The 26,805-nt window shown below is 37.3% G+C and overlaps 2 protein-coding genes, 1 non-coding gene and 1 pseudogene across 3 annotated transcripts; 3 read left to right on the top strand and 1 right to left on the bottom strand.

Annotated features, from left to right (window-relative positions):
* Window positions 1-1,090: 1,090 nt before the first annotated feature.
* Window positions 1,091-1,579, bottom strand: LOC118348335. Its single transcript, XM_035689891.1, has one exon. The coding sequence runs from the start codon at window positions 1,577-1,579 to the stop codon at window positions 1,091-1,093; it is 489 nt and encodes a 162-aa protein (XP_035545784.1).
* A 994-nt stretch (window positions 1,580-2,573) lies between these two features.
* Window positions 2,574-5,826, top strand: LOC108983544 (ras-related protein Rab7-like). Its single transcript, XM_035695235.1, has 7 exons — window positions 2,574-2,689; window positions 2,868-2,894; window positions 3,398-3,497; window positions 3,612-3,758; window positions 5,031-5,111; window positions 5,188-5,339; window positions 5,461-5,826. Exons 1-7 carry the CDS (start codon window positions 2,631-2,633, stop codon window positions 5,522-5,524), a joined length of 630 nt encoding a protein of 209 aa, XP_035551128.1. The 5' UTR covers window positions 2,574-2,630; the 3' UTR covers window positions 5,525-5,826.
* A 295-nt stretch (window positions 5,827-6,121) lies between these two features.
* On the top strand, window positions 6,122-26,585 carry LOC108988760 (annotated as a pseudogene).
* LOC118344400 lies at window positions 24,649-24,743 on the top strand. Its single transcript, XR_004798176.1, has one exon. It is a non-coding gene; the product is annotated as a small nucleolar RNA snoR2/U65 (small nucleolar RNA).
* Window positions 26,586-26,805: the final 220 nt, after the last annotated feature.

Here is a 26,805-nt window from a genome sequence, read left to right as displayed (position 1 = left end):
TTTGCAACGGGAAATCATGGCGAGATGCAATGATCTTGCACATTTAGATTTCACAGTTTATTGCTTTATTTTCTGTTTCAAACAAAGATGTATGCCAATATTATTGATACTAAGACAGTTTAATTTTTATTTTGATTGTCTAAATTTAAATGTCAAACAAGAAAATTGACCATTACAATTTTAGGAACTATTACAGATATACGCTCAAATATACCCACTACTAACATGAAGGAAATACGAAATTATAGTAATTAACTCAAATATTATCTCTACTAAAATGGCAGAAAAACAAATCAAAGATTATGTGACATGTCTACTGTTGGGAAAATAATAACCATTGATGTTCAATTAGATCTGCTTGGAGCTGATGATGTGCCGAGCTGTCTCTAATATTATGATGACGACGTTGGATGAAGTCCGTAAGCTCAGTTGTATGATTGCGCGACAGTTCCGAAACTTTATCATCAAGTTGATCATACTCAATGTCATGACCATCACTATGATCACGCTCGTCTTCAATGATCATATTATGTAGAATAACACATGCTTTCATTATATTTTTTAATTCCTTGATTTTGAACATTCGGGAAGGTCCATGAATGATTGCAAATCGTTGTTGAAGTACCCCAAATGCACGTTTGACATATTTTCTTGCGGATTCTTGTGCTTTCACAAAATTTTTCTTCTTATTCCCTTGTGGTGATGAAATCGTCTTCACAAAAATTCTTCACTTTGGATAAATACCATCCGCAAGGTAATACCCTACAGTATACTCGTTGCCATTGATTGTATAATTGACTAGAGTAGCACGCCCTTGGGCAAGTTTCATGAAAATAGAAGATCTCTCTAGCACATTAATGTCGTTATGTGAATCGGGCATACCAAAACATGCATGTCATATCCAGAGATCATATGAAGCAATTACTTTTAAAATAATAGTTGGTTCACAAATGTGGCCGAAGTACAAACCTTTCCAGGCTACGGGACAATTTTTCTACTTCCAATACATGCAGTCAATGCTTCCCAACATTCCTGGGAATCCCCGTTGTTTACCAACCGTAAGCAATCGAGCAATATCATTGGCATTTGGTTACTGCAAGTATGATTCTGAAAAAACACTTACTATTGTCTCAGAGAATTTTTTGAGGCTCTCAATTGCAGTACTTTCACCAATACGTATGTATTCATCTATAAAATCTCCAGTAACCCCATATGCCAGCATTCTAAGTGATACGATTATCTTTTGCATAGAAGATAAACCAATTCTTCCGGCACTATCTCTTCTTTGGACGAAGTACTGCTCGTAAGACTCTACCTCATTTAGAATAAGAAGAAATAGGGGACAGCTCATCCGAAATCTCATTCGAAATAGATTCCAGGGATATATTGAATTTTCTGTGAAATAATCACGAAATATGCGCTTGTGCCCTTGAATATGATCACGCCGAATGAACTTACGGCATTGATGATTGCCACGATCTCTCGATGACTGTCTATCGACCTCGTCATTAAGAACAACATCCAACTCATTTTTAGAGGATAAGTATGTGAGCAATTTGCGAAAGAAGGTACGAGGCATTTGATGAAAGGAGTGAAATATCAGGGGAGACTGTTGAATTTCGGTTCTTTAGATCAAATAATACTTGAGTTTGTGAGAATATGAATGCAAGCATAATGCGTATTTATAGAGGAAAAAGTTACCGTTACGTATATGACAAAAAATGTTACCATTTGAGAAAAGACAAAAAATATTACCGTTGGAGGTAGGAATTCGAAATGTTACCATTGGAGGTAGGAGTTCAAAATATTACCATTAGAAAATGTACATATTAAAAAAAAAATTATTACTTTTTATAATACGGATTTCGGTTTGAAAAATAATACTATATTTAGTAGTCAAAATCGTATAAGAATGTGATATTTGAAAAGAAGATAATAAGAAAAAATAATTAATAGTTAAGATTGAAAATGAAAGTGAGAGAAAAAAATAATAAAAAAATAGAAAAATATTATTTAATAGAATAGAGATAGGGATGAGAAATATGATGTAGAAAATTTTTGAAAGATAAGTCAAATTTAAAAAAAAAATTATAGAAAATATACTTTTTTAATTAAATTATAAAAAAAATTATGAATCCAATGGGATGCTCTAATGCCGCCACCAAAGGTAATAAACGATGATAACAATAATATCATAACAACCTGTCGACTGTTGCCAACCACATCTATCACTAGAACAGATTACGAGGACAGCAACTTAGCAAAATAATAATAATAATAATAATAATAATGAAGGCGACGGCGACAGCACGTACTGCACCGGCTTTGCTAGCTAATATGGCGGGTTTGGTTTTGGTTGGCGGAAGTTCACATGGTTCTCACTTGGCGCCATTGAGAAGTAGAGGGAAAGAGAGAAAAAGCAATACGTAGTACCCACAAAAGACACTTGAGAATAGAGAAGGACCAAGAACAGCCTTGAAAATCAGTACCATTCCTTTTATCGATCGCCATCATATATAACTCATGTCATCTTTCTGAACCATATATTCGATTTAGAGAAATTTAGCAGCCGTTCTGATCATTTTCGATCTCCGTTGTTGGTTTTTTGGAAAGCATTTTGCGGTGGTCAGATGGAAGGGACTACAAGAAAAAGAAGCTTGCTAAAAGTCATTGTCCTTGGTGATAGTGGGTATGATTTAGAACGATTTCTTTGTTTTTATTCTTCTTCCTTTTTTCACATGATTCTCTTTCGATGGTTGGATTCAGAACTGTTCTTCATTATCAAGTACTTTACCTACAAGAATAATTTATTTCACGTACACTTTTCCTAAAGTAGTCATGAATTTTATTTGTTTGGTGGTATTCAGGGTGGGAAAGACATCTTTGATGAATCAGTATCCTTTTACATAATATTAATAAGTTGTTTTCGCTTTGAGTATGGTTTATTTTCTGGTCGAATTCTTGTTCCAAATATTAGTGATCTTCAGTCACTTCTTTTCTTATTTATGCAAACCAGCTATCACAAACATCCTTAACTTTCTGTTGGGTTGTCCAACATTGGTTGTGGAAAAGTACGGTGGTCAGTTTATAAGTGTGAAAGAAAGTCTCACCTCTTGAACTAGTTTTTGAGATTGAGAGAGGCCGCCCAAGACCACCCAACACTTTCTCACCCAAATCGTGATGGACTTGCTGATAATAATGACAGGAATGGAGTTGGTGTTGAGAATGGAGGTGGTGGTGGAGATGAGAAAAGGGTAGGGAGCCGCGGCTTTGATGATGATGTCCTTACATTGAACACACATACGCTGCACGCTTATAACCCTGGCCTGCACAACATTTGAGTTAGTGCCTTTAGAATCCTCTGCCAGATTCTGTAATTCATTAACTCCTTAATCAGATATGTTTATAACAAGTTCAGTCAACGATATAAAGCTACAATTGGTGCTGATTTTGTGACAAAAGAAGTACAGATTGATGATAAACAGGTCACTTTACAGGTAGACAACTAATGCTTTCACGAAGACAAGCATTATTCTTGATCTTTTTCCCCATTTAAACCGAGGATTATAGTAAGTTTTCTGGTAAAATTGGTTCAAGTAATTGTTTTGCAGATTTGGGATACAGCAGGGCAGGAAAGGTTTCAAAGTCTAGGGTCTGCATTTTATAGAGGGGCCGAGTGTTGTGTTCTTGTATATGATGTAAATGCACATAAATCATTTGAAACACTGAACACTTGGCGTGAAGAATTCCTTAAACAGGTATCATGATGCCTCTCTAGCTCCATTGTTTCTCCATGCGTTGTGTGATTTTTAAAAAGATCTTGTTATCTTGACTCCGTGTATAATTATTTTAGCTTTCTTCTCATCCTGCATACCCGAGAAGCAAATTATTTATACGTGCATACTTCAACATATTAATTTATATCAAATGAAGGTTGTGAAATGGTAGATGGCAAAGAACTTATTCCGGCCTATGTTCACTAATAAAAAAGGAATTATGATCTTTTATGTTAAGGTATGAGGTATTCCGTGTTCGTAGATTAAATACGGTTTGAAGTTTAAGGCCTAGTTTGGATACTGAGAATACCGCAACCTAAGAGTTGATTATTCTGCAACGAGAACATGATTTTAGTGAGGAGTCAGGTGACATTAGATCCTACCAAACACTTCCTAATATCAGATTTTTTTTCTTTAAAATCTAACATGCAACAAGTGACTATACATCATCTCCTCATCCATACCGCTTGTGCCCGCCCATTCTGTCTCTCCCTAAATGGAATGGCTCTCTTAGTTATACTGCACTCTGACCCGAGTCCCCATGTCCGCTCTTCTCCGCCCACAATCTAAGAGGTTGGCTTTGCCAACATAACATTAGGGCCATCCCCTTCCCTATGAGTGGGGATTGTCCTATAGTAGGACAGAGGACTTATCGCGCTGCCCGTGGACCAGTTTGCCATGTCACCGTCACTGACCTTCATTCAGCAGGCCTAGTATACTCTACTTGTTCACCTGTGTAGAACATGATTTTAGTATGTGAGGTGTCAGGTGACATTAGATCCTACCTAACATTAAAATCACATGGAATTCAAAAAATCAAAACTGGTAGTTTACACTTTACAGTGGAAATCTCTTCATAGATTACATGTTACTAGGCCAAGAATCTCAAGCTCAAATAAACTATTTGAAGGCAAATCTCGGCAACTTTGTGAAAAAAATCAGGAGTCCTAAAACTGTAAATATGGTAATAGGAAGCTATGAAATTCTGTGACATCAAAAGAGGGCACATGCATATACCGTGCAGAGCCAATGTTTTCTGGGGTAAAACTGCATGGATTATCATTATTGGTATCATCTTTAAGCAGAAAAAGATTACATCATTAAACTCCTGTGTAATTTTCTGCGACATGATGCGTTTGGAAAACAGATATTATCCAATATATGTTGTAGTTGCTCTGTCTCTGGAGATCCTTCTCTTACTCTTTCTTACCAGCATACTTGATTAGGATATGCACTGATCCTCATATGCACCAGGTAGATCCGGCTGCGCCCGGCAACTTTCCCTTTATATTACTTGGAAATAAGATTGACAAAGATGGTGGAAACAGCCGAGTGGTATGGACATGGATGCATCCCTAACACTTGTTGCATTTGTTCTTGGCATATAATTTTAAGGCAACCAGCGGTGCAGGTTTCTGAAAGGCAAGCTAAGGAGTGGTGTGCTTCCAGGGCAAATATACCTTACTTTGAGACCTCAGCGAAAGAGGGCTACAATGTTGATGAAGCATTTCTCTGTGTTGCTAGAGCTGCACTAGCTAATGAACAAGGATGGGATTTAGACAGGTAAAGTTATAAACCTCAAGACTAATATCTTCATTCTCTGTAAGTTCTGGTCACAAACTCAATTACAGCTTATAAGCTAGCTATCCTCTCACCAACAGCTTACAGTAGGTTCATTTTGCAGCTACTTCCAGGGTATCTCAGAATCTCTATCAGATATTGAACGGAGAGGATCTTGTGCATGCTAAAGTTAGTTCCCATGGATTGGATCCTTCTACCAAGCATCTACGGCTGTTATAATTCTTTTTATTGCTGTTGTTTTTATTACCAATTTATTTTTGGGTGATAGGAGGAGGTGTTTGATCTTTTTCAAGTATTCTAATATACATCCGTATAGTTATTAGGTGGTAATTATGCTGCTTAATCGACAAAGCGATCAAGTTCGTGTGACATAAAAACCTGCAAATTCTTGTACTCGATGGACATTCATTCAAGCATGCATGTTTGTCTGCAAAGTTGTAAGTTATCACTGTTTTCTGAGCAAGGTGTAGATGAATTGAATACAGTCTGGATATCATTTCACACCATTTCCTGGCTAATGGGTTTCCCTTTCTTTTTGTAAGTTCATTTGAAAATGGTGTGCATATTTATTAACATACTAATTTAGAAAAAAAAATAATTTGATATTGGCTTTACACCTTCTCTGCATAATCCAAACATAAAACCTAATTATATGAATAATTCTTCTTATCAATTACTATTCACTATTTTATATTCTAAAAAACATTCTCTATCTTATGAAAAAATGAAAAGAAAAGAACAAACAGACAGGTATAAAATGAATGATGGCTGATGTATAGTAAAATCCGGAATGCATTTTTCTGAAAGGAAATGATTTGACTACTGTTCTCACAGCCCGAAGAGAAAAGGGTATTGTTACTTGTTAGTAATTCGGACAGGCAATCAGAATTTAGTAATTTATTAGATTTACTTCAAATTTTAAAACGATAAATATTTATAAAAATTAAATAATTCCGAAAAAACAGCGAACGGTCCACAAACATTATTTGAGATTTCTTCAACGGTCATAATCTTCAAAAATATCACACATACGCACGGAGAAAGAACTCATTCGGTCCTCTCCGTTGGCGTTCTCTGCGATTACAACCCGTTGCTCCCTTTTTCTTCCTTTGATCCCCCCATCAAGCTCTTCACCTCAAAATTCAGTTTCTTTCCGACTTTCACCATTAAAAGTTAACGGTCGAAAACCTATTTCAATTCGAGCAGTTTCGGTCTCAGGTACTCTTTCTTCTTCCAAACATTTTTGTCATTTTGTGTATACTTTCAATGATCTATTTTTTCTTTCTTTCGTAACTTCGTTGGACTTTAAGTTGGTTAATCTGAAAGAATATGTGATTTTATTTTATCATTTTTTGACTCAATTGGTATGGCGTGAATTACTGGGAAATTATAAATTGTCATTTCTTTTCTTCTCTTGTCGTTTTTTTACTTTATTTATTCCAGATGTATACCTTGGAGCACCTTGAGTGATTAAACTTGTAATTGGGACCGGTATGCTTGAAACGTAGCAAATCATGTTAGAAAATACCCAACATTACAGGACTCCTTGCTCAATTACAAGAGAGTATTCTCCATGTGTACATGGGCTATGCCTATACTCATTCATATTAATGAAACTTACTTTTTAATGATAAAAAAAAAAAAATTACAATAGAGTACTTTTTTTTTATAAGTGAAAAAGCAGTGGTTCTACCAATCACTACACTTAGAGGGGGGTGTAACGCCCCGTCTCCGAGGGTCCGGAGAGTTAACTCATGTCACTTAAAAATCATTTTCCTTCCATATAATACATATTCTAATTTTTCTCTATCACATAAAATACGCATATATTTACATCAAATACTCCAAAATAACTATTATAAGACAATACAAAATTTAATATAAACATCAATCTCTCAATAAATCACATCATCAGAGCACAACAAGCTTACTGAATGAAAATCCTCAATACCCATATAAACCTTCTATGCTTAAACCATCATTCTTAACTCTTCTCACCCATGCTCCATATCCTTGATCCTCAACTGAAACATTTAAATCATCTGAAAAATATTATGGAGATAAGGGGTTAGTTATCAACAACTCAGTAAGCAGAGAACATATACTAGCATGTAAACATGAGCCTTTTCAGAAAGTTCAATATGCAGAAACAAAATATTTTATTTTTATATGCAGATCTCAGAAAACGTGTTATCAGAAAATTAGAGCGATTTTTCAAACATTTCATACTCAAGTCAACAATTCATATTTGAGGATCCATTTCATATTAAAAAACGCTTTGACATAACATAACTGAACATTTTCATCTTATCATATTATATCATATACCATGTTTAACCCCCGTGGTAGGGTTGTGCTATCCCCGGTGGCCAAACCAGGCAGTATCATGTGGTGAACTTCCCATTTTTCAATCTCGGAGTCCCGAGTGTGCACACAGGAAATAACACGTAAAAAGACCATTTTGTTTCCAAAGTGGGTGCACTCATATCATATCATGGTGGTACCAACCATATCACATGAACAGTATCATCATATCAGAACCATATTCAGAACATAAAAGTATGCCAAAGTTTTATCATATCCATATCATATCAAAACACGTGCGAAACATATTCATATAATTTCTATTTGATCAAAAACAGATCTAAATCATTTCACATCACATGCATAAAAATTTCAATGATATCATATTCGCTCTTTTGCATATTTCAGAAACATGTCAAATATTGCTCATGTCTACACATTTCATGTCAAAAACATTTCTTTTCTCTTTCATACGTATCTCATGAGGGAATGCAAAACATATACTGAGGTTGTTTTTCACTTTTTCTTTTTAAAACGACATGCACATTTTTACAAACCTACCTCAGTTTATTTCTTTTTATGCAAATCTAGCATAGGAACCCCGCTTACCTGGACGACTTAACTTTTCCAGAATTTTCCTCAAATATGTCGAGTTGACTATAAATCGTCACTTATAAAGATAATCACGTAATTTCCGTAAGTTTCCAATCAATCATGTATTTCGATATTTAAGCCTAAACTTCTTAAATAACCTATTTTAAATTTCTCAAAACTTAAAACTTTCATAATCCCAAAATATAACATCACTCCCTAAAATCACCAATATCCGTCACAACCCACGATATACACAAAACACCAATACTTAAATCCGAACAGCCAACAAATCTCATAGTCTAAACCAAACATACTAACAACTCTATCACTCAATCCAATCAATCCCGTTACTGCTCGGACTCAGTCCGGCAAAACCAATCAGCAATTAAATACAGTGTAATGTGCTAGTGTAAAAATACATTAAATTCACAAGAATTCTTTGAAAAATAATTACAATGCTATATAATAATTTCTAGAGGATCATGGAGGTGCAAGAAGTGGAAAAACAGCTGCGGAACAGTGCAAAATACACTGTGGCCGTGGGACACAGATACCCACTTTTCAACGGGTGCAAATGAAGACCCGAAATTGATAGGGTAGGGTCTAGGGATGTCGGTGAAGCTAGTGGTGGTGATGGTTGGTCGTGGGTGGCGGCGCAAAGGGTGGTTTAAGGCCAAAAATACCCAAAACGGAAATGGAGTTGGATGTGCTTCACCGGTGACGGATCGGAGGTGGGGTTGGGTCCAATGGGTTGCTTGGAGGTCGAGGATGAAGTGGTTAAGAAATGGTGGCCGGAGGTGGCGCGACGGCGGCGCTGGAGTGAAGAGAACGCCGCGGCTTGGTATGGTGCGTGGGGGCTATTGGCGGCGAGTTAGAGGCTGCGATTGGTGGGGTGGTGTCGCCGGCCGGTGGGGGAGGCAATGGACTGGGCGGTGACAGGCACGGCGGCGCGGTGGTGGTGGACTGGGCGGACGAAAAAGACGCACGGGAGAGAGGGAGGAGGCTGGGTTGCACGGGAGTGCAGGGGAAGAAAGAAAAAGAAAGAAAAGAAAGAAGAAAAAGAAAATGAAGAAAAAGAAAAGAGGAAAGAGAAAATGTAGAGAAAGAAATGAGGTCCAATCCTCACATCTTGGGTCACAAAAATGATCTAACGAAAACGATTTTAAAACAACAAGTGAAATAAAATAATTCAAATGCAGTGATTAAAATAAAAATAAACACTTATACTCGATAATAAGTTAATTTAATTCGAAAAGAAATTTAAACACATAACAATAATTAATTTAAAGAAAGCGCTTCAAAAATAATTTTTGTAAACTAAAAAAAAATCATAAAAATATTCCAATTAAAAATCCAATAATTTTAAAACAAGAGAATAAATTTTAAATCAATAAAGATAATTTCTTCATTAAAATACACTAAAATACGGGTTGTTACAGGGGGTGAATAGGTTTATTCCAATTTTGATAGTCTTTTCAAAAATAGAAACAAATAAATAGTTAATCAATGAACAAAAACAATTAACACAATGATTTTGGTCACGAAGTGGAAACTCATTTGAAGAACTTCTTCAAATTCTAAAACCACTCCGGGTGTAAGGCACCACCTAAAATTCACTATAGAAAAAGTTCATTAAAACCAATATAGAAACACTCACAAAACCTTTGTAGTTTCTAAACTTGGCTTGCAACATCACGAGTGACCCACTCGATCTCTACACGCTTGTAGTGTCGGAACTCCGACCTTCTATAGCCTTCCACGAGAACCTCTCGATCTCTGCATCAACAGCAGCTCCGGAAACCTTCCGGCCAACAAAACGTCCACTTCAATGGACTTTGAATGAGATTTGATCTTGAGTGTGGTGTGGTGGATTTGTGTTTATTCAAGAGAGATTCACAAGGTGAGGAATAGGTTTCTCTCTTTGGCTCTTGAAACACTTAGGGTTTTGCTCTATTTTTCCACCCCACAGAATAGAAATAATCTGTTCTATTTATAGTCCCAGCAAGTCACGGCGCTTAAAACATGAATTTTAGGTTGTCTTGAACATTGGCTCGAGCGAGGTGTCGAGCGAAGGTCGAGCGCACGTCTCTGGATGAGTTCTGCTCGAGCGCAACGTCGAGCGCACATCGAGCGAACTACTCTGGATGGGTTCTGCTCGAGCGCCACGTCGAGCGCACATCGAGCGAACCACTCTGGATGGGTTCTGCTCGAGCACCACGTCAAGCTCACCTTGAGCGAACCACTCTGTTTGGGTTCCGCTCGAGCGCTGCGTCGAGCGCATATCGAGCGAACTACTTTGGAAGGTTCCGCTCGAGCGCTACGTCGAGCGCCCATTGAGCGAACCTCTCTGGAAGGTTCCGCTCGAGCGCCAGTCGAGCGCCAGTCGAGCTATGTTGAGCACACTTCAATCTTTTTCATGTAACACTGCATCAACACTTGTTACAACTCAACTTTACATAAGTTTTCACAAGAATATGCCAATTAACTAATTTTTCTCTCAACAATCTCCCCCTTTGGCATTTCTGTGACAAAACCTCTAACCTATACATAGGACCTAATCCTAACACACCCAAATCAGGATTCCCATTATTCAGGCAAATAGTCTTGAGCACATTGAGATATTTCTGCAAACACTTATCAAACGGTTAAACATACCAATAACAATATGCAAGAAATAATCTCATAAGCATAAACAATGTCTGTAGCACAGTTTTCAAAAAAGACTTTTCATTAGGAATTAAATCATACATTGTTTTCAATTTATACAAACAATAGCAGCACGAGCAGCATGTGATACAAAAAAAATAGCTACTCCCCCACAAAACAAAAACAAAAGCTGCCCCTACAGCTTTCTTGCTACTCCCCCTAAATCTCTATACCACTCCCCCTTAATCTACTCCCCCTTAATCTATACCACTCCCCCTTTTTGTCACAATAAGCCAAGGGTCTCAACGATCACCATCAGTCTGACTGCCATCATCTTCATCGAGGTGCTCCTCAATGTCGTTGAAGCGTTTAGTCACAAGCTGCTGTAGGCTGTCAACTTTGGCATCAAGACGATCAAATCGGGCTTCAAATCAAGCTTCAAGACGGGCAAGGTACGCAAGGACCTGCTGAAGGCTGGGATCAGTCGATCCCGCTGTCGGTATGAATGGTGCCGAGCCCTGAGGTTGTGAACTGGATGGCTGAGAAGTGGATGGCTGAGACGTGGATGGCTGGGAGGAGGATGCAGGAGGATGCTCGACATTCAATGGGTGAGGGGTAATGTGAGCATGACTCAGCTGCATGGTCCTACGCCCAATAGGAGCCTTAAGAGGAACTCTATGCTCATTAGGAAGAAGCATAACAGCCTGAGAGAGGGCTATCCTAGTGATGAGGCAGGCGAAAGGCAAGCCAGTCCGTAATTTTAGGGAATTAAACGCCTCAAGCATAACCCGACACAGATGACTCCCCAGATCAATGGAGACATCATTTATCAGTGCATACAAAAGAGTGGCGCGGTCAGGACCGACATCACTCTGATGACCAGTAAGATATAGATTTGTAAGGACTATCCTACTGAGAATGAGAAACTCGGGTGAAAAACGTGAGGTGAGAATGGGTGACTTACCATCCCAACTTGAAAAAGGACCGATTAAACATTCAACAATGACAGTCGGACTAGGAGGAGAAGTCCGTGTATATGGATACGTGGGGTTTGCCACTCGCGGGGCATTTAGCAAGTTCGCTACCATGCCCGGAGTCACCCGGAAGACAATGTTCCGGAGACTGACTTCAAAAGAGCCATCATTAGAGATGGCATCAATGTTGGAGTAAAACTCCTTAACCAACTCCACAGAAGGAGTGGGATGACCAGTGGTCAAGGCCAGCCACTGGCGAGACTCAAAAATGCGAGGGATAACAGTCTCAGAAAGCTCACCAAGGAGAACTTCCCGCTCGACAATTAGAGAACGGGTAGAAAAATTTTGAGCGTAAAGTTCTCTTGCACGAGGATTGCGAAAATGTGCTTGAGCGGGGGTAGGAGGATTTTGGCGTGAACGAACTCTTCGAGACATGACTGAAACTGGAGAAAATCAGTGACCGTTAGACAAGGCTAAAGGTAATGTGAAATGCCTAATGCTTGATGAATGCACATGCCTAATGTGAACCAAGCCAAACTTGGGTTTTTAAAAATCTATTTCAAAACCAAGTCATGAATGTTGCCAAAAACTATTTCAAAATGCACAATGCACAATGCACATGCCCACTAACACAATATAACGACCCATTTGGCATTTTTGAGCACTTCAAACTCAACTAAGCCAAGATTGGGTTTTAAACCCATTGGAGGTCCCAAGCCTCAATGCCAAACACTATCCCAACACTAGGATAGACAAAAATGACCATGGGAACAATGCAATATCAATGCATGATGAAAATAAGAAATCAAACTTCATTGATGCATTTCACCGAGTACTTGGAGTGCATCCAAGTACAAACCAAATGAAAAAACCCTTTGGGGGTTCTATGAACCTCCTAAATACAAAGAGAATAGGAATAGATAACCAAGAGGTCCATCCAAACACCAAACAAACCAACAAAAATGCTCCATTTCGGAATCCCCAAATCTAAAGCCCTAATTTCCGAAATGCATATGTATGGAGATGCATGATGCAAAATGGAAAATAATGACCAAAAATGATTGAGAAGAGGGAGAAATGAGAGACTTACCGTGATTGAAGCAAGTTTCTTGAGAGAAAATGAATGAAACCACACGGAGAGAAAGAGAGAAGTTATCGCACGAGGTGGGGAGAGGAAACGGTGCAGAGGGGAAATAACGGGCCGGGGAAAAAGAAAGGCACGCGGGGCATTTTAAAACACGTTCGCTCGAGCGGCTTTTAAGTTCGCTCGAGTGGATGCCCACAGATTTTACTTTTCTGCCTAAAAAAAAATTCAGTGTGATCCAACTATTAATGAAGTTAATTTTTAAATCATTCACACACATCAAATGTAGAAAGGCATCATGTCCTCATAAAACACGCAGGTAATAAAAACAAAGTACCACAAGTAATAAAGACAGCCGTGTTAACAAAGTCCTTGCTCAATCAATAAATTTCAACCAAAAGGTGTGAGCGGGGTTGGGTTGTACAAGAAACCATAAGTGTTTGAGAAACTCTTCCAAGATGCAGAAAGTCAAACCCAATACTGCTAGAACCTAGATGCTTCTGTTTGATTATCTGTATCAATGTCAAGATACTTGTTTACCCCTTTTGTTTTTTGTGTTTTATTTGCAACAACATCCATTTTTCTTTTCAATGATATACAACATCATTTCCTTTTCTTTTTCTTTGTACAAGGGAACAATAATGAGGTTGTCTAGCCCGTGGTCAATTCTGTGTGTAGGTAGAGTTTCCTAACACTTTTGATTGCCTCCCCAAAAACTCACGGTGGTGAAACGTCAATTGACTAAGCATGGAGTGAAGTGTGGGAAGCTAGTCACAGATTACAACTAATACTCATGTTTCAAACCTTTGTAAGCCATAGATATATGATACAATTCTCAAAAGACACATGCACCTAGATTTTTAGAATTAACAACACCAATAACTAATATCACAACCATGGAGTGCATGTAAAGGCAGTAATACCAAAAATGGAATAAGAGGATGAATAATCACAAAATAACAAAAACAAAAACAAAAAAAAAAATGCATGTAAAGCATGCAATGCATGTTATGCATGTTTCAACCCTCAGGTCAATGCACAAATACCAATAGCCTTTCTAAGTAATTCAAACCGAAGCTCATCCAAAGGTTTAGTGAAAAGGTCGGCTAGTTGGTGTTCGGTGGGAATGTACTCAAGAGTCACAACACGTGTTTCTACCAGCTCTCGAATAAGATGATGTCTAATGTCAATGTGCTTGATCCTAGAGTGTTGGACATGATTTTTTGAAATGTTTATGGCACTAGTATTGTCACAATAAATGCTCATCATACCTTGAGTAATGCCATAGTCACACAACATTTGCTTCATCCACAACAATTGCGTGCAACAGCTGCCTGCAACAATATATTCAGCCTCAGCCGTGGACAGCGATATGGAGTTTTGTTTCTTGCTCATCCAGGCAACAAGGTTTGTGCCGACATAGAAACACCCACCAGAAGTACTTTTCCTATTATCTGCATTACCTGCCGAATCAGCATCTGAATAGCCTGCAAGCTCAGTATTAGAGTCTCTAGAATACCAGATCCCATAATTGACTGTCTCATTTACATAGCGAAGTATGCGTTTGACAGCTACTAAATGTGATTCTTTAGGATTGGCTTGAAATCTAGCACAGACCCCAACACTAAAAGCAATGTCTGGTCTACTTGCAGTGAGATACAGTAGACTCCCAATTATGCTCCTATACAAGGATTGCTCAACATTCTTGCCTGACCCATCAGTACTAAGCTTAACACTCGTGCTCATGGGGGTTCTGGCATGGCTTTTCCCATCTAATCCAAAATTTTTGATTAATTCCTTTGCATATTTGAATTGAGATATGAACAACCCATTATCTAACTGTTTCACCTGGAGTCCTAAGAAAAAGGCTATTTCACCTACCATGCTCATTTCAAATTCATTTTTCATTTCTTCCGCAAACTCAAGAGCCAGGGCGTCAATCGATGATCCAAATACAATGTCATCCACATAAATTTGAGCAACTGTTATGTCTTCTCCAACTTTTCTGATAAACAGTGTTCTGTCAACACTTCCTCTCAGAAAATTGTGATCTTCAAGATATGAAGTAAGCCTCTCATACCAAGCTCTAGGAGCTTGTTTCAAACCATATAAGGCTTTCTTCAACCTATAGACATGATTAGAATATTTTGGATCATTAAAGCCTTTTGGTTGTTCGACGTACACTTCTTCTTGGAGGATCCCATTCAGAAATGCACTCTTGACATCCATTTGATATAGCTTAAAACACATGTGGCATGCAATGCTTAATAATATCTGGATAGATTCAAGTCTGGCAACTGGAGCAAAGGTCTCGTCAAAGTCTATTCCTTCCATCTGTGCATACCCTTGAGCAACCAATCTTGCTTTATTTCTCACTATTGTACCATTCTCATCCGACTTATTCTTAAATATCCACTTAGTACCCATGACATTGTGATTCTCTGGTCTTGGCACCAAGTACCACACATTATTCCTCACAAATTGGTTTATTTCTTCATGCATAGCATTCAACCAATTCTCATCATTTAAGGCTTCTTCGATTCTTTTTGGTTCAATTTGTGAGATGTAGCTTGAGTAAGCCAATTGATTTATCAATTTCCTCCTTAGCCTCATTCCTTCATCTATGTATCCTATGATGTTATCCTGAGGATGATTTAACTTTACTCTTGAAGAGGGCTCCTTTTGGTAACTCACTTTTTCATTTGAAGAGGTCTCTAAGTTCTAATTCAGTGTACCAAAATCTTCTTGTCTAATTTCACTCGGTGTGTGAGTTTGCTCTTCCTTGTTCAACTCCTCTCCAGGAGCATCATTCACCACCACATTTATGGATTCCATGACGGTTTGGGTGTGTAGATTGTAACTCCTATAAGCACGACTGTTTCTGGAATATCCAAGAAAAATTCCCTCATCACTCTTAGGCTATGTTTGGCTATCAAAGTATTCTCAACACTTTCCAAGTATTTTCGTACTTTTGAAAATACTTCACATGCCAAATAACTTAAAATACTCTCAATGGGACCTACAAACCCACTTCAATCTCTACTCATAACTATTCACAAATATTCTATAATACTTATAACTATTATATATAAATAAAAACTAAAATCAATATAATATTTATCACTATTAAAATATAAATAAAAAATAAAATCGCTATAAAATATAAATAAAAAATAAAATCGCTATAATATATAAATAAAAAATAAAATCACCATAATTTATAAATAAAAAATAAAAATCGTTATTATATATAAATAAAAAATAAAATCGCTATAATATATAAATAAAAAATAAAATCGCTATAATATTTATCACTATTAAATATAAATAAAAAATAAAATCACTATAATATATAAATAAAAAATAAAATCACTATAATATATAAATAAAAAATAAAATCACTATAATATATAAATAAAAAATAAAATCACTATAATATTTATCACTTTTAAATATAAATAAAAAATAAAATCATTATAATATATAAATAAAAAATAAAATCACTATAATATATAAATAAAAAATATTTATCACTATTATATATAAATAAAAAATAAAATCGTTATAATATATAAATAAAAAATAAAATCACTATAATATATAAATAAAAAATAAAATCACTACAATATTTATTAATATTAAAAAATCACTATAATAAAATCACCATAATATTTACTACTAAAAATAAAATCACTATAATATTTATGAGACCCACACCTTTTTCAACTACCTATCTAAAAGTCAACAACTCAATATATTTCACACATCCAAACAACTCAAAATACTCTCAATGGAACCTACAAACTCACTCTAATCTCTACTCATAACTATTCACAAACATTCTCAACACTTCTCAAGTATTCTCACTACCCAAACGTACCCTTTGGGTCAAACTTAGCTAAGTTTTCCCTATCTCTCAAAATGTAGCATTTACTTCCAAACACCCGGAAGTATTCACATTAGGTTTCTTTCCTTTCCACATCTCATATGGTGTTTTGGAAGTGTTCGGTCGTGGATAGACTCTATTCACAATATGACATGCTGTGTTCACAGCTTCTCCCCAAAAGTGAGTAGGTACATTTTTACTGTGAATCATGACCCGTGCCATTTCTTGAATAACTCTGTTTTTCCTTTCGACCACTCCATTTTGTTGTGGAGTGATAGGGGCAGAAAATTCTTGACTAATACCTTCTTCATGACAAGATTTGAGTTTTCAAACTCTCTTCCATGATCACTCCTAATTCTGACTATTGCTTTCCCTTGCTCATTCTGAAGTTTCTTGCACAAAGTTCTAATCACATTAGGAGTTTTACCTTTTTCTCTCAGAAATTCTACTCAGGAGTATCTGGTGAAATCATCTACCATTACCAGTATGTATTTCTTTCCCTCCAGGCTCTCAGTTCTAGAGGGTCCCATATGATCAATGTGCAACAACTCTAATGGTCGTTCGGTCAGGATAGCCGTTGTGTTCTTGTGAGCTGTTCTAACTTGTTTTTCCAACTGACATGACCCACAAACAGGAGTCTCTACTTTACCCAGCTCAGGCAATCCTATCACCATCTCTTTCTTGGCAATCTTAGACAGAATTTTGTGATTCACATGTCCAAGTCTTTGATGCCAGAGGTCAGTAGTCTCACTCTTAGCACTATTGCAACTATACTGAGGTTTAGAGGCAATGCCATAACAATTATTAGATGTCATTGTTTCCTGCATCATGCAATTTCCATTATTAACTGAAACAATACACATATCTTTTGAAAAACGGACTTCTGCACCATTGTCATACATTTGGCTTATACTTAGGAGATTTGCTTTTAATCCATCAACAAATAGGACTTCTCTCAAGACGGGTAGTCCAGGTATTTCAATTTCACCCCTTCCTATTATATCAGCTTTTCCCCCATCTCCAAATGTTACTGTTCCACACTTGTACTCTTCAACTGTTTTAAATAGACTTTTATCACCTGACATGTGGCGAGAACACCCGCTATCAAGGTACCACATGTAGGTGTCTCTGGTCTTTAGAGCAATGTGTGCCACATGGCACGTGTGCATTTTTCCAGTTCTGACCCACATTTTTCTAACTTTTGGAAAGATGTCATTTTTGCTAGTTGACAGTTGGTCTATCTTGACATTGAGCATCTCATTTTGTCTAGTTAGGGCCCTGACTTGACTCCAAAGATTCAAATGTCCTCTTCTCGATTCACTATTTCCATCTCTCATAGGATTCCTCCTAAGCTCATAGCAGTTTGGTCGAGTGTGACCAGCCTTACCACAATTATGGCACACGTAGTTCTCTTTGCGATCTCTTTGTCCCTTGAAAGATGAGACATATTTAGGAGCAGTTCTGGGATTTCTACCCATTTTTGGTGAGTACACACCTCTGAGAGCGTGTATGATCATACATGGTGCATCTCTTCAATTTAAAACAGTCTCCTACAACATGACCAGTCTTACCACAGTGGTGACACACAGGGCTTGTATTTCGAACTCTTGATTTATCATGAGACTGAACACCCATTTTTACATGAGAGGGTTTCTTACCCTTGTCAGATGGGTTAGCATTCCCTTTTGCAATAGACTCACGAACAAACACAGTTTTCCTCTCATTCTTATAGGAGATTTTTGAGGTAGTAGCTGCATCAGATTTCTCTGTATCATATCCTAGTCCACTCCTGTCACCAGGAGGCTTTCCTGACCTCAGGATTTCATCCAGCTTTTCTTTCCCAGTGGACACGGATTTCAATTTATCCTTCAACATAATCATCTCACTTTTTTTTTTTTTTTAATTCCTCTTCTAGAGATACATTCCTCATTTTCAGCTGATCAGTTAGACCAATGGCTTAATTTAATTTGCCCTGAAGCCCTTCATTTTCTCGTTTGTTGAAGTCTATCTCCTCAATGTGCGCTTTGTTGTGTTTTCTCAATTTAACACATTCCTTATACAGCTTTTTGTAGACTTCTTGCAACTGATCTTCATACCCAGATTCATTTCCAGATATGCTCCCATCATCAGACACTGATTCACTACATTGACTTTTGCTGCTAACAGAGACAGTGAATGCCATGTAGTTAAGATTTCTTTTTGGTGAAGAGTTATCTGATGATTCACTCGACTCTGACTCACTCTCACTTAGAGATGCAATCTTAGCTCTTTCTTTTGCCTTTTTGTAATTTGCACATTCCAGACGAATGTGTCCAAATCCATGACATTCATGACACTGCACCCTTGATTGTACCTTGTCTTTATTAGCTCTAGTGTACTTCTCAGTGCTTCTCTCCTTGTTCCCTGAACTTGAGCCTTTATTATATCTCTCAAACTTTTTCTTCTCTGGCCTCTGGTTCTTATTGTTTCTAGCCACAAACATTTTCCTGAATTTCTTAGCATAAAAAGCTATTTCTCTGTCACTCATAGCCGACTCATCGGATGACTCATTTGACTCATCTCTAATGGTATTGAGGGCTATGGACTTGTGTTTCTTATCCACAGGAAGAGTGTGTTCATATGTTTGTAGAGAGCCTACCAATCCTTCAACTCTCATACTGTCCAGATCTTTGCTTTCTTCAATAGCAGTAACTTTAGGACGAAACCTCTCAGGGAGTGATCTGAGAACTTTTCTCACAATTCTGTTCTTAGGAATTCTGTCCCCTAAATTAAAACGAGAATTGACGACATCATTTAGTTTGGCATAAAAAGCATCAAATGTTTCATCATCCTTCATTCTATGTTCTTCAAAACTTGTGGTCAGCATTTGAAGTTTAGAATTCTTTACAGCCTTGGTACCCTCATGGGTGACCTCAAGAATGTCCCAAGCTTCTTTGCAATTCTCACACATGGAGATTCGCTTGAACTCCTCCTGGGACACGGCCATGAAAATCGCATTCAGGCCTTTGCTATTCCAACCACACTCATTAATTTCATCCCTAGAGTAATTATCCACACTTTTGGGGGTTTGAGCTCCTTCAATAATAGTGATTGGTTCTCTCCATCCCTTTGTTATAGTAACCCACACTCGTTCATCCACAGATTTTAGGAAAGCTCTCATTCGAACTTTCCAATAAGCATAGCTGTTTCCATCAAAATAAGGTGGCGATGTGAGAGATTGAGACTTATCCATTTTAACCACTACAGCAGGATCACACTCAGGAATTTAATCCCAGCGGAGTGAACCCGCTCTGATACCAATTGAAAAGGCAGTGGTTCTACCAATCACTACACCTAGAGGGGGGGTGAATAGGTGTATTCCAATTTTGATAGTCTTTTCAAAAATAGAAACAAATAAACAGTTAATCAATGAACAAAAACAATTAACACAATGATTTTGGTCACGAAGTGGAAACTCATTTGAAGAACTTCTTCAAATTCTAAAACCACTCCGGGTGTAAGGCACCACTTAAAATCCACTATAGAAAAAGTTCATTACAACCAATATAAAAACACTCACAAAACCTTTGTAGTTTCTAAACTTGGCTTGCAACATCACAAGTGACCCACTCGATCTCTACACGCTTGTAGTGTCGGAACTCCGACCTTCTATAGCCTTCCTTGAGAACCTCTCGATCTCTGTATCAACAGCAGCTCCGGAAATCTTCCGGCCAACAAAACGTCCACTTCAATGGACTTTGAATGAGATTTGATCTTGAGTGTGGTGTGGTGGATTTGTGTTTGTTCAAGAGAGATTCACAAGGTGAGGAATAAGTTTCTCTCTTTGGCTCTTGAAACACTTAGGGTTTTGCTCTATTTTTCCACCCCACAGAATAGAAATAATCTGTTCTATTTTTAGTCCCAGCAGGCAGCAAGTCATGGCCTCAAAACATGAATTTTAGGTTGTCTTGAACATTGGCTCGAGCGAAGGTCGAGCGCACGTTGTCTTCTGAAACCGCTCGAGCGAGGTGTCGAGCGAAGGTCGAGCGCACGTCTCTGGATGAGTTCTGCTCGAGCGCAACGTCGAGCGCACATCGAGCGAACCACTCTGGATGGGTTCTGCTTGAGCGCTGCGTCAAGCGCACATCGAGCGAACCACTCTGGATGGGTTCTGCTCGAGGGCCACGTCAAGCTCTCCTCGAGTGAACCACTCTGTTTGGGTTCCGCTCGAGCGCTACGTTGAGCACACATCGAGCTAACCACTCTGGATGCGTTCTGCTCGAGCGCCACGTCAAGCTCACCTCGAGCGAACCACTCTGTTTGGGTTCCGCTCGAGCGCTGCGTCGAGCGCACATCGAGCGAACTACTCTGGAAGGTTTCGCTCGAGCGCTGCGTCGAGCGCACATCGAGCGAACCACTCTGGAAGGTTTCGCTCGAGCGCCAGTCGAGCGTCAGTCGAGCCATGTTGAGCACACTTCAATCTTTTTCATGTAACACTGCATCAACACTTGTTACAACTCAACTTTACATAGGTTTTCACAAGAATATGCCAATTAACTAATTTTTCCCTCAACAATAAGTATCAATTACAAGAGAATATTAATCCTTTATGGGTTGGTTAAATCCTGTAATGGGTTTTGGACTTATCTTTATTAAACCTCCTTTTGGGCTTATGACAAAAACTTTTAATAGTAACAAGATCTGACATGTAATATAATTTTTTTCTCAAAATGAAATACTTTTCTGTCAGTTTTTTTTTTCTTGGTTGTATGGATGATGGGAAGGTGCCAATTTTAGGATCGTGTTATTCTCAAGGCTAATAGGCTAACATATTGTGTATCAATCAGTTCATATGACGAAGTGTGCCCTTCGTTAGCACACAAAGGATTGTATATATTTATATGATTATCAGAAGTAGTTTCAGTTGGGTATGTTCTGAATGTGGAGAGCATGGCTAACATTTTGGAATGTAAGATATCACAGCTTAAAAAAAAAAAAAAATCTGCCAATGAAATATTTGGGTCTTCCTTTGGGTGCCGCGTTCAAATCGAAATCTATTTGGGATGATGTAGTAGAAAAAATGCAGCAGGAACTGGCTAGTTAGAAGAAGTTGTATTAATTCAGAAGTGGTAAGGTCACTTTAATTAAAAGTACCTTATTCAACTTGCCAACCTACTTTCTATCACTATTTTTGCTTCCCACCAAGGTGGCTCGTCACATGGAAAAACTCCAATGGGATTTCTTGTTTTTTTTTTTTTTTGGGGAGGGCTAAACAATGAGTTTAAATTCCATTTGGTAAAATGGGTGTGCTCCCTTATCCTTGAAGGAGGCTTGGGAATTCGAAACTTGCAGTCTTTTAACAAAGCTTTGCTTGACAAATGGCTATGGAGATACCACAATGAATGGGGAGTACTATGGAGAGCCATTGTAGAATCGAAGTATGGTGAATCATGGGGAGGATGGTGTTCAAATGAGGTAAGTGGGCCATATGGGGTGGGAATAAGAAGATGATGGGACACATATTCAAGAAATATCCGTTTTGAGGTGGGTGATGGCCAGGTCCAAAATCAAGTTTTGGCATGATGTATGGTGTGGTGATAGGACACTCAAGGAAGCTTATCCAGAGTTCTATGGCATAACAAGAATGATAGAAGCCTCAATTGCGGACCTCTTACTCCTATCTAATGGTACTCCTCAATGGGGCGTTATATTCTGTCACGTTGCCCCCACATATGCCTTCATCCGAGCTGTCCACTACTTGATCTAGCGGTTATTAATTGTCATCACGTGTTTATTTCAGAAAGTACAAGTGTTCCAGAATGTTCATGTCATTTCTAGTGTTTTATTGAGTAGTTAATTCTGACCGAGTTTTTAGTTTAGTGTGCCATGTTGGGCCAGTTATTATTTGGGTTATGTAATGGGTCTAATCGTGCTTAGACATGGTCATCATTTAGTTATTTTGGGTTATATTTATAGTCCAGTTATCCATCAATGAAGTATCGAATTATTTTGGCTTTCATTGCACTTTGGAGGAATCGGTCCCTTGAAGTATCAAATATTATTTACTTATTTTGTAGGTTCATAACACATTCTTTAGATATGCACAAGATTGGAAAGTTGATGCTTTCTCGGAGTTCTATGATCCAATGTACTCTACCCGTATAAGGAGGGGAGATGAAGACGATCTTTTGATGCCCTTTTAAGAAAGGGAACTTTACAGTCCGAACCTACTATCATGCTATGATCACATAATACAAATCTATTTCTATGGAAGAGAGTATTTGGAAGACAAAAGCACTCCTGAAGGCCAACTTTTTTGTATGGATGGCTTCATTAGGGAAAATACTCACAATAGACACCTACGAAAATGCCACATCATAGTCATAGACTGGTGCTGTATGTGCAAAAAGAGTGGAGAATCCGTAGATCATGCATTACTTCATTGTGAGATTGCTACGATCCCGTGAAATGACTTCTTTGCTAGGATGGGATTAGCTTGGGTGATGCCGAAAATGGTAATCGACCTCCTAGCTTCTTAGTGAGGTATCTAGGGCAACCCTTAGATTGCAACAGTGTGGATGATGGTCCCAATTTGTCTTTGGTGGTGTATTTGGAGGGAGAGGAATGCAAGAAGTTTTGAAGATCGAGAGCGGTCAATGGAAAAGCTTAGAAGTTTATTTTTCAATATTTTACTCTACTGGTCGATTGTAATTGATTTTAATGGCGTGCCTTTTCATGACTTCCTTGTATCGTTAAGCTAGCATGCATAGGTGATGCTCTTGTGTATGTCCTGTGTACTTGGGCCTTTGTCTACTTTATGCCCAATAAAATTTTGTTTATTGATAAAAAAAAATGATTATTAGCAAAACAACTTGTTTGAGATGCTTTAAACCTTAGAATGATTCATTTTGCTTACTTATAAAAAAAAAAAAAAAGAATGATTCATTTTGCTAGTACATGGTATGTAATCCTATGCAGCTGTGTTAATTTCTTCCTTGTAAAGCAGTTGATGAATTAAGAGTTGCTGCATCAATCTTTCATTTCCTGAGGTTTTCACCTGATACTTGGGAAAGCAGTTGACAATGTAATTATTTTTGAAGTTCAGACTTTTTGAGTATATGACCATAGCCATATAAATTTCCTCTATTTTTGAGCTGCACCAGCATTTGAGGGCATCACACCGGCAATTTTTCTTACAGATAATGCATTGAAGCACTTGAATAAGATGAGGCTTGAGCGTAATGAAGATTTGTGCTTGAGAATTGGTGTCAAACAGGGTGGATGCTCTGGCATGTCATATACAATGGAGTTTGAAAACAGATCAAATACATGATCAGACGATTCCATCATTGAATATAATGGCTTCTGATTGGTAAGTCTTCATAATTGTACATGTTTGCTTATGTTAGGATCTACACTTTAGACAATTTTTAATATAATTTATAGCTAAGTGGTGTCACCCTTTGTGGATACCTTGTTGGTAGACAGATAGGCAATAGAATATAATTCGTAATACAATATAATTATCATAGTATTATCTTGTTTGTGTGATAAAAGTCAAACCCAATTGCTAATTGTGGAAGATTCTTATCAATAGAAAAATAATTCCGCTACATACAGTCATTTTTCACTTTTGCATACTTCTTGCGCACTTTGTTTGCGCACTTTGGTGATGTGATTGACTGCATTATTTTAATTATAATCACATAGAATTTTTGATAGAAAAATGATGTCTGCACACTAAAAAGAGTCGCATACTTGTATGTTGAGGTGAATGATGCCAAACATATATGATTGAGAATAACGGACTCGACTGAACCTAAGGGCTAGCACCAAGAGTGATTCCATGTTTCGTATGCTGATAGGAATCTATGGATCTGATATGTTGGTCCATGGAGCCGATTTCTGGGATTACATTTTTCTCAATATATTTATATAAAAAATATATTTATATTTACTTATATAAAAAAATCTATTGTCTTCAGTTTCCAGTAAGGTCTCGTTTGGTTATACAGATGAGCTGAAAAATTTGTGAATAGTAGCGAGATAGTTTGTGATTAATAGTGAAATAATTTGAGTTAAGATTTTATAGGATTTTAGGAAATGAGAGAGAAAAAATTGAATAAAAAAATTATAAAGTTAAAAGAGGGTTAGAATTTAATTTTTTAATATTAATTTTGTTTTGGAATTTGAAAAATTTGAATTATTTTTTGTATTTTGTTTGGAAGTTTGAGAAAATTGTAATGATTAGGTAATGATTAGATAAAAACGTTGAAAAATTGAAATTGAAAAATATTTGTGTATAAATAGTGTTTGGATGTTAAGATGAGATGAGATGAGATGAGATAGTTTGTAAGATTTGTGAACCCAAACCATGCCTAAATCTCAACAAAGAACCTGTTTGCAAATCATATTTTAAAAAAATGTCAGAAAAAGATGATTTGCAATTTGCAGATAGGTGTTTTTTTGTATTTTGCTGTAAATTAAGGGCATGTTTGGCAAACATGAAAATTTTCAAATTTCCTCATAACTTCATTCTCAAACATCACTCAAACACAAATCACTTTTCAATTTCAAATTTTTAAATTTTTCATCTAATCATTACCTAATCATTACTCAATCATAAAAATCAATACAACTTTTACAAACTTCAAACAAAAATAATATTTAAACAATTTTTTAACTTTATTTATTCATTTTCACAAACTCCAATACAATATTTATTTTAAAATATATTTTTATTCAATTTTTTTTCTTTTATTTTCCAAAACCCAATAAAACATCTTTACTCAAACAATTTCACTATTATTCACAAAAATTTGAGATACTTTAAGCATCCAAACATGCCCTGAAGATGAATTGCAAGCACTCACCATCATTGCTTGTTATTTGTCATTGCAACCATTTCAATCCTTAAGACACCTGGGCCAACACTAGTCTTAATGTCCTTATCCGTATCCTGTAAATGTTGCCAAACTGGATTACCATGGGAGGTTTTTGCAGGATATAATCGATGATTAGTAATGATGAGTATTTAGGTTCTATTGCAATATCCATGCACCAACTCGAGTTTTAATTATTTTTTCATTGTTAGCAATGCCAGTTGCTATAACAATATGGCCTTATTGCTAAGTGTGTAACATCTGGAAAGTTGGCGTCTTTCATGCAGAACACCTGAGTCATGAATAGAGTTAACCCTGTCATGTGACATGGTTTGGGTGATTGCCTCTACACATACCAAACTGTCTGCACTTGCCAAATACCAAAAGGAAAATGCTATTTAGTCTCCTCAATGTTGTCGCTCAAAGTTACCGCTCAAATATTTTTATTTTATTTTTTTATTTTACTTAATGATTTAGAAATTGATTATCAGTGAAGTTGTATATTTAGTGAAGTTACTGCTGGGCGTACCGCTAGCACCACCCCTCTTATCATCTTCTTCCTCTTTTGTTTGGAAGTGCTCCCCTCGAAGCGAGCGATTTCAGTGTATTTTTCTTTAAGTAATTTGAGGTGTGTTACACCACCCAATACCCAAATGCCTCTACAAGCACTAAGATTATGTGACAGTTCTTAATCTTTCGAATGTATTTATTTTAAGTATATTTCTTTTTGTGGCAGTTTGTGATCCAAAGAGCCTTCTTTTCTTATTCGGGATGCAGTTGGACTATAGTGATGCTCTAATTGGTGGAGGCTTCTCCTTCAAGAACCCAAATGCTACACAAACATGTGGTTGTGGTAAATCCTTTGCAGCTGAGATGTGAAAGTGTGTGTAAAACAACTGAAATGAGAGTAAATAGATTACACCATGACTGTAAAATCGGGTGAACTAGCCAGTAATGTATAACTATAGCTTTTGCTTTTGTTCTCTCTTCCTAAGGCTTCCCATAAGTTGATTTTAATCTTTCAGTGCGTTTCATATTTCCATATGCCGCTTCACATTTTTAAACTGATTGCATCTAGCCAAACCGCAATTTAGGTGTG

The sequence above is a fragment of the Juglans regia genome, chromosome 1 (assembly GCF_001411555.2).
Source record: "Juglans regia cultivar Chandler chromosome 1, Walnut 2.0, whole genome shotgun sequence".
In the NCBI taxonomy this organism is placed as follows: Eukaryota; Viridiplantae; Streptophyta; class Magnoliopsida; order Fagales; family Juglandaceae; genus Juglans; species Juglans regia.
The sequence above is the reverse complement of the archived record's forward strand: the minus strand, read 5'-3'. Positions and strand labels throughout refer to the sequence as shown.